We start from the raw sequence: 8788 nt of genomic DNA on the forward strand, positions 1-8788 counted from the left end.
TTGGTGTAAATTGTTGATCGTTTTTGCTTAAACCTTATTTTATAATAAATCGAATAAAGATGATAACCTAAAGTGGACCAGTCTTGCAGGAAATTTAGAGTTGAGGGTCCTGGCTAGCTGGGAATATTCAACCGAAAATCAAATTAAACTTGAATACAAATAATTTGTCGGTATATTTACGGTATATTTCTGAGGGTCAGACCGTATACTGTATTGATGAGTCCGCTATCACACTGCTTCACTGACAAGTCATGATAATTTTTTACAAAATAGTAGTTTTTTTTCGCAATGGATAACTCGTTTTTCGGATTCGACACAACTATACCGGTGAGCACTGGCCTTAACTGTTAATATTAATTATGTTTCAATAGAAAAAGAAAGGAGCTATTATTCTTTTGCTCAAATGTCCTAAAGGGCATCGTCGTGTGAATATACATCGCCCTTACACATATTTTAACGTAGAGAGGCTATCGGCCAAATGTATAAAATGGACGTGTTTATATTGTACAACAACAGCATAAATGCCATGCCATGCAGGCCGATGGATTGATTTGATGATTGTGTCTATGCCTGCCCACAATAAATGCATGTATTTATTTAATTGTACACACAGGAGGACGAAGGTGGCGATGGGCGCATTGGAGAAGAAGAATATGATGCGCTCAACGATGAAACCTTTGGGTCTGCAATAAATGGAGATTGGGAAGAAGCTCATGAAACGCTGGTGCGCCTTGGCGGAAATGGCGACAAAGTTCGCAAGAGAGGTGGTTTCGCTGATAGAAGTGCATTCGGGGGACTTTCAGCCGGTGGCAACGGCGTGCCCAGACAAACGAATGTGCTTTCATCAGCTCCCTCGTCGAGTGGCTCAACACCTGCGCCATTCAACGCACCTTTTCCTGGCACACGAAATATGGAAGACGCAGACTTGGAGCTGAATCTGTCTTCCATGAAGTTAGATGATGTCGACATTTCCTCTTTTCTCGATAGCGAAGTGGGCAACCTTAGCAATCGCATTAACTTGGACTCTGCAGTATGGGCGTCGCCGCCGTTTCCGAATAACCAACCGTTATTTCAGGAAGGCTTTCGCAGTGCGTTTAGGCCGCAAACGCAGATGAAACTCCAGCAAGAGGCCAATGCAAATTTAGCATTACATCATATGCATCCTCAAGCTGGTCCTAAAATCTCGACCCTTGAGGATATTGAACGCAATTTAATCATTCAGCAAGCAATACCGAAGCTGCAACAGCAACAGCAACCAAAAGATCGGAAAGCGTTTGATGAATTTAGCCTGGCTAACCGGCAGCATGGGCTACCATCAACAATACCGCTGCAACAGCAACAGCAGCAGCAGCAGCAACCTAAACCACAAAACAAAGGTGAGCATATACCAAATCATTTGCACACACCAGCACATGCTATAACAAAATTAATTGCAGTGCCACCTGGATTCTTGACAGCGCCGCAAATCTCGCCACCAAGGACAAATCTGGGATTCCATGGCCCCCATCCGTTACCCGAGATGTTGCCAAATCCCCAATCGCAACAACAACTGAATGGTTTGGCAGGAAATCGGGTGCCGCCTGGGTTCATCTACCCACCAGGTTTGCCAGGAAGTATGCCCCAATTGCAACAGTATCCACTGCTCCAACAACACGGTGCCTGTGCCTTGCCCCCAAACTTTCCTCTAGCCGGCAATCAGCGTCCACTGCCAACCCCACATCTGCCCACAGCCCTAAACAACTTTGCAATGCATCCAAGTTTCAATGCAATGCGAGCTGCTGGCTTGCATCCGGCGGCCTTTATGCAGCCTGCGCATCCACTCCAACACCCACAGTCACGAATGCCCCCACATCCTTTGCAGGCAGCCAACAATCTGCTCAACCAGCAGCAAAACTCTATGTTCAATATGTTCAACATGCGCCTCGTGCAGGAGATCCAACAAAACCATCCGCTTCTTCAGCAAAATGCGGTCGTTGCGCGCCAGCTCCAGCAAAGTCGGGGCGGATCTGTCCCTAGCGATCAGCGTCAAAAGCAACAACTACAGCAGCAACAGCTAAATAGACGTCCAGATGCATCTGGGAACCTTCCGCAGGATGAATACGACGAATATGCAAATCTAATGAGCACACGGGACAAGCACTGGCTGATCGGTATACAGTTGTCACAGCTGAATACAGACACCCCCTACATTGATGACTACTACTACACGGTCTACAGAGAGCGCAAGGCCCTGCAGAATGGTCAGGTGCGACACAGTCAGGCCCACAAAGACAACCAGTTGAACCATCCTTTAACGCAACCCAGAGGCCATGCACAACTTATACTCGTTCAGTTGGGCAACAAAAACGGCACACGCAACGGACATGGACAGAACCGCGAGCGGCGGAACTCGGAAAACACGAACACTTGCAGCACGGGTGTCAGCACAAATAATGCAGTAAGTGGCAGTGGAGGGACCAACAACACTTTACCGGGATACATTTTCTCGCCTCTGAAGTTCGAGAATTCGCTTGGTAAATTGCAATATGGCAGTGTGACAGCTCCACGTAAAATAATTGACGCTGACATCATGGGCGGTGAGGCTAGCCTCGGGGATATAGCAGGAAGCTCGGCCACTTCATCGATGAGCACAATGAGCGGGGTAAATGCAAAGTCTAACGCCGGGACACCACTTCTGCCAAGTGCTTGTTGTGATATCACACCCAGTAGTATGCGCAAATCGCGTCACATTTTATTGCTGATAGAAACGCTGTATCGCTATCTACTGAAACTAGAGGACCTGGAAAATACAGACGTTATGGCCACGATTGTTCTGAAGAAAAAGAAGGAGGCCGAACGAATTGCAGCTCTAGAGCAGCTTGAGATGGCAAACAAAACACCTGAAGAGCGAGCCGCCGAAGCATCTAATCCACAAAGTATCAATCCACAGCTGAACAATAAATTCAACTACGAAATAGAGACGACTGATGCCCTGGTAAATAAACTAAAGTCAGGTTTGACTTTTGACAAGGTCGTAGCTATGATGAATGTGCGCAAAGGAAAGGTAAGTTATATCTCAATACGTAATACGATGTATCCAATATTTTAGTTATCGTCATTTATATGATGCAGATACTTTTACGTCGCGTTATGCCGTTTCTTACTGAGCATAGTGTGTGCTGGACAGTGTGGAGTGGAGTCTTCTGCTCGCTACAGACTGTTGTAAAGAAGGACAAAGACGATTTTGAGGGCGTTCTCTATGCTCTGTACCCAGAATTCAAAAAGCACATCAGCAAAGCCAGCTTTGAAACAGTCGTCACCATTTCAGCGGCAATCACGCTGAACGACAATAAGCTAACGGGAATTTTCTGCAGTCGCGTAAGTTTACAATATTGACAACCCCGCGACACACGAGTAAAAAATGTACAAAATTTAATTTTCAGTTTGGGATCTTATCGCTTGTTGCCTTGATACTTCGTGCCCAAGAAATATACGTGTCCAAAACTGACCCAACGCTTAGCGACGCAAATAGGCAGGAATGGCGCAAGTTTCTTGCGCAGGTAGCGTCTTGCCTCACCCGAACCATACAGAATCAGACTATCTCCGCAGCCATTGAGTCAGATGCGATTCAACCGCTAATGGACCATTTTGAAAATTTTAAAGACCTAAAACTCGATGCCCTTCTAGCATTGATAACTGAGGCCAGGCATCAAATCGATTAATTTGTCTACTATTTTTTAAAGAAGTTTATGCTTATTTCTTAATTATGCATATATTTGCAAAAATTATGTATCCAATTACTTACATATTTACAATCGCGTTTACTTTTATGGTACTATACAAAGCGAAAAAAATAAGAATAGTGCTACAGGGTATTTCAAATCTCGCAAAGAAAATTGGGAACGTACTCAACCTTTAATAAACTTTGATTTGATAAGAGTCTCTTGGTTTCTAAAAGCTCTTTATTTAAAATGTGTGTAACTGTAAAAGAGAGAAATATGTTTTTGTGTTTTTTATATAATAATACAGTATGAAGGTCTTTCTCATTGTACATACTTGTATATCATTTGTATTTGTTAAGGAAAACTTGTTCCCTTCAGCATTTTCTGCAGACATTTATGATAATTAATCCAATCCAGCATATGATGTGCGAATGAACATTCGAAACGTTTCCTTTTTTCATTCATGGAAGAGCAGAAGTGGTAGTGGTAGTTGACAACAATTGTTCATAACCCTCGACAGGAAGTGAAAATTAATTTAGCTAACTACGTTTATACATTTTTAAGCACCGGCGCTCATGCATACTCATATACTCGTAAAATGTAAACAAGTAATCATAAATAATTACACACTTAGTTTCTGGTATTTGTAAATATCGGTTTTATAAAGTTTCTTCAAACAATATTTTGGGTTTCATTGAATCAAATTTGTGTGAACCCACCCTCTTTAAAGAAAACATGCAGCATAAAAGTGTATTACATCATTAGCAATGTGAATTAGGCGTCCGATAATGTGGCTGCTGCGCAGAATGATCCAAATTGTGATACATTTTGACTTTTAAATGTAAAAGAATAAACAAAATAGGCAGAAGAAATTAATCGAACAAATTTAAATCGCAAACACTTCAATTATATTATCCTTCTGTATGGGTATCTAAATGCCGCGGATAAATATTTGTTGTACGAATCCCTAGCTATTGGGATTATTTTATTTGGTTTAATATAAACAAATTATTGTTTTTTAATCATTTGTGTGTATTTTATTTAAATTTTGTCTAATTTAAATTCTAGCTTTGATCTAATTTTGTATCGGGAGTAGAATTACATACCAGAGCATAAATGTCTGTTTAAAGAAAATAAATCAGGGTCAAATGACTACTAGGCGTATACAATAAACCTTGTAGAGTAAATTGTATTTATCAAATGCAATCCAAACCCTCAAATTTCATAAATTAAATATGTTCACTGATTGAAAGACCACAAACTATTTATGTATGTATATCTTTTCGAAGATAATATATTAAACAGATCATACCATTTCATAAATCACTATGACTTTCTCATTTTCATCGCTACATAGTACATATTTATGTATGAGGCATACGTACGAAAAAACTGAAAGGACAGAATCATAAATAGAGATCTTATTTACCAGGCTGCCGTATCTTGTTGATATAATTTGTAAAGCCCAAATGAAACATAAAGTTTCCCCGTCGTGGTTGACTCTCCTCTCATCGTTATATCATGATATAATTAACCAATAAAACATACACTTTCACCGTTTTAGCAACTACATATGTATGTATATGTATGTATATATTTTAGAGTTATCCGGCTTGGCGGCTCCGACTCATGTACGTATTTGTAGGCATATATGTATGTATCTATGTATATTTATATGTATATGCCTACCGGTAATATAGGATACTCGTAGCTTCAGAACTGAGGGACTAGGAACGGACATGGCTATTCGACTCTTCTTGTCATCCTGATCCGGAATAGGGTCGGAGATTATTCCTTGCTGGAATTTAACGTTCAAGCTTTAAAACATAAAACTTTAAAAGTCTGTAAATGAATTAATCCAGTTCGGAAAGTTTACCACCACAGCAATACAGTTATCTGCTTTTCACAGACCAATTATTTTGTAATGTTAGGGATATTGTTCGGGCCATTCATTGGCGAATGAATCATCGTAACTTGTGAACATTTATATTGCCGGTCATAAGAGCGGACAAATAAATATTATAATGTTTAACCCAATTTGCACATAGTACTCTTAACTCAGGTAACAAATTCAAGAAGAATCGGATTGAAGTAGCATATAAAGGATCGGTCGGCAGGTGTATCTAAAGCTATCGACAGAAAAGCGAACTCGGTTGTTGGTGTTGAGGTTTTCATCTTGAAATCGTTTGCTTCTGCATGTTACATCTACACGAATACAAAATACACTTGCATTGCTAGTCATGAACTTACCTACCATATATGGTACCCTCTAATGAAACATTAGAATCGCACTGTTGAGAAAATAGTAATGTATATACAAGCTGACATACATACATACATATAGCGGTATATGTACATGTGTTTAGTGTCTGTCTGGGCTTCGGGCTTTGGCGCAGAATCAAGCGCCAACGTTCCCGTCCCTGTTCCCGGCACATTTTGCTTTGAGGAGGCGCCAAAGTGCGTAACAAGTGGCGGCAGCGCGCTCGAAATTTTCTGAGTCGGCGACGCCAAAACGACGGCGACGGTCACCAAGACGACAACTTGGCGGAGGGTTGGCCCACGCACACAGTCAGATTCCAGTATCCAGAGGAGGCTAGACTAGACTTAGCAGACGATTGTGGCGACCGGTCGTCCGCCGCCTGGTCTTCGACAGCATGCGACAGGACGAGAACAGACCGAGTGCCGTGCCGAAGTTTGTACAGGACAACGGATGCGGATACCCTGAACTTTGATTTGCAAACAGGCCAAGTGAGCGACATTGGGCATTGGGCGCCGGGCCCCTTATTGCCACAATTGTCGCGACAAATGCCGTTGCTTTTACAATTAGATGCGAAAATAGTCGTCGCGTCTATGATGACGAGTTATGGCTTGTCTATCGCCTTTATTGATGACACCACCAGTCAAAGGAACGGGGGGGGAAGAAGCCAGGAGCTCGACGGTGGGGTTCCTAAGCAATTGAATGTATGATTCTGATTGCTGGGCCGATACATATATTCACATAGGATACAAGGATGGTCTCTAAATTCCACACAATTTTAACCAACCAAAATCAATCATGCGATCATATTTACAAAACAGTCATTTAAATATGCGGACTGATTACAATTGCCAAAGGGGGATACCGAGACATCGAGTACCGAGACCCCGGGAGTAGAGTCGTATGTGGTGTGGTTAGCCAACTTTAGACGCCAGTCGCCCGTCGCCCGTCTGTAGGGTTCCCGGTGGCTCGCTGTCGCCACCTCTCTGCGCCAGACAAAATGGCTCGCAGATAGATTTCAGCGGCTAGACGCCTAGTGTCGCCAACAACAAGTGTAAATGTGTGTCCAATGGTTCTTCTGTGCCGCCGCGGCGCGCCGTCTGTGCGTAAGTCCCTGCGCAGTCGTTCCCAAGTGCGCACTACAATACCCGTACCCGTTAGTATAAAAGGATGTCTTCGTACACGGCTGGCGGCTAGTTCATTTAGAAACATGCCACCGGACACGTTCGTGTAATACAGCACGCGTTGCAGCTAAATACACGCTCAAATCAACCTTGTTTCAAGAAAAGGCAAACACGCTATTGCATTTATAAAAATCTGTTGGAAAATAATATAAGCAAACTAGGGGTCAAGCCTCCTCCTCGACACCCGCCAAAAACAAACCCCGGGCGACTACGACGAGCCATAACTTTTTTGTATAATAAAAAGATAATACAAACAAAATGTCGAGTAATCCAGGTGGTAAGTTGAAGCTTATCCAATGACAAAATCTATCATATTCAGATATTCAGATATATATGTATAACACCACAAGTGTTAAGCAATTTTCTTAAATACTCGGTATGACTAATAGTACTTTGGCAATTCTTCCTTTACTCCAACCAACTCGAGCCTAGATCGCATCGCATAATTTTGAAGCCAGAATGAATGTTTTCAGTTTTTCAAACACCCTGTTTGCTGTACCGATACTCAGAGTCTGTTCGTCCGTCCATCATAAACATTAAACCTTTTTCCTTAAACTATAAAAAATCGGGCGATCGGATCAATATGAGCCAAAATAAAGAAAATAATTTCCCGTAGTAAAGGGGTAAAGGTAAAATGCAGGATTCCTTCCTGCCGTCACACCATGGATTAGGGACTTTTAGGTCTTTTCATAAAGATAAATAAATTAACAAATGAATAAGTATAAAGTATATATTAAGTCCGTCTATGTGTTGATCCCTATCTATTAGGGCAAGTCCTAACATGCCCATCTTATATTTATAATATCTTGAGAATTTAGAATACGGTTAAAATTACTACGCTATCCCTTACAACAGTGAGAACGGAAAGTATCAAATTAAATATCATAAAAAAACTACATACATATGTAAATAATATATACATAGAAACGGATAAGTGCCGAATATCTTGGTTTTTTTTGATTCATGGTAAAAATATATATATAAAATTGGCGAAATTTGGAGATATACGTTTTATAGCAAGATCTAACAGAATTGCGGATACCAAATTTGGTTACTCTAGCGTTAATAGTCTCTGAGATTTGTGGATGCCACAGATTTTCGCCGTTTTTGGGGGCGGAAGTGGGCGGGGCAAAGTTTTGAAATATACTTCTAACAGTGACATATCGTAGAAGTCCGGATATAAAATGGCGTTGCTCTAGCTCTTATAGTCTTGAGCACTAGGCGCTGATAGCGACGGACAGACGGACGGACGGACGGACAGACAGGGCTCAATCGACTCGGCTATTGATGCTGATCAAGAATATATACATATGTATACTTTATGGGGTCGGAAACTATTCCTTCTGGACGTTACACACATCCATTTTTACCACAAAAAGCTTGGTTCACAGCGGAATCGTGGTGTTGCATAGTGTTGGTACTCCTGATGAAAATTTGCCATATAACAAAATAATTGCATTTTCGCTACATACAATAATTCTATAAATTTTAAGCTATCTCAACGAAATTTTGCAGCTTATGGTTATCTTTCAGATACCTAGTATATACATCCGGAACTAGATATACGAGAAAAATGTGGTATTACTTAGGTTTAAAAGCTGCATGGAAAACAAATATTTAATATTAATTAACAGAAATAGGGTACA

At 41.3% G+C, this 8788-nt stretch overlaps 1 protein-coding gene across 2 annotated transcripts; it reads left to right on the plus strand.

Annotated features, from left to right (window-relative positions):
• The first annotated feature begins 190 nt into the window (after positions 1-190).
• On the plus strand, positions 191-4381 carry Patr-1 (Protein associated with topo II related - 1). 2 transcript variants are annotated; one of them, XM_001359046.4, is made up of 5 exons: positions 191-327; positions 614-1376; positions 1437-3043; positions 3112-3357; positions 3423-4381. In XM_001359046.4, exons 1-5 carry the CDS (start codon positions 289-291, stop codon positions 3699-3701), a joined length of 2934 nt encoding a protein of 977 aa, XP_001359083.3. In that variant the 5' UTR covers positions 191-288; the 3' UTR covers positions 3702-4381. The 2 variants fall into 2 exon arrangements, with proteins under 2 accessions (XP_001359083.3, XP_033232956.1); XM_033377065.1 differs by having other exon boundaries at positions 614-3043.
• Positions 4382-8788: the final 4407 nt, after the last annotated feature.

This window comes from Drosophila pseudoobscura, chromosome 2 (assembly GCF_009870125.1).
Source record: "Drosophila pseudoobscura strain MV-25-SWS-2005 chromosome 2, UCI_Dpse_MV25, whole genome shotgun sequence".
NCBI classification, from domain to species: domain Eukaryota; kingdom Metazoa; phylum Arthropoda; class Insecta; order Diptera; family Drosophilidae; genus Drosophila; species Drosophila pseudoobscura.

Excerpts from the sequence above, each read along its gene's own strand:
- Patr-1 (XM_033377065.1), top strand. The coding sequence starts at position 289 with ATGGATAACTCGTTTTTCGGATTCGACACAACTATACCG. Across the intron at positions 328-613 it reads GATTCGACACAACTATACCG|GAGGACGAAGGTGGCGATGG; the intron begins GTGAGCACTGGC and ends TTGTACACACAG. Across the intron at positions 3,044-3,111 it reads TGAATGTGCGCAAAGGAAAG|ATACTTTTACGTCGCGTTAT; the intron begins GTAAGTTATATC and ends TATATGATGCAG.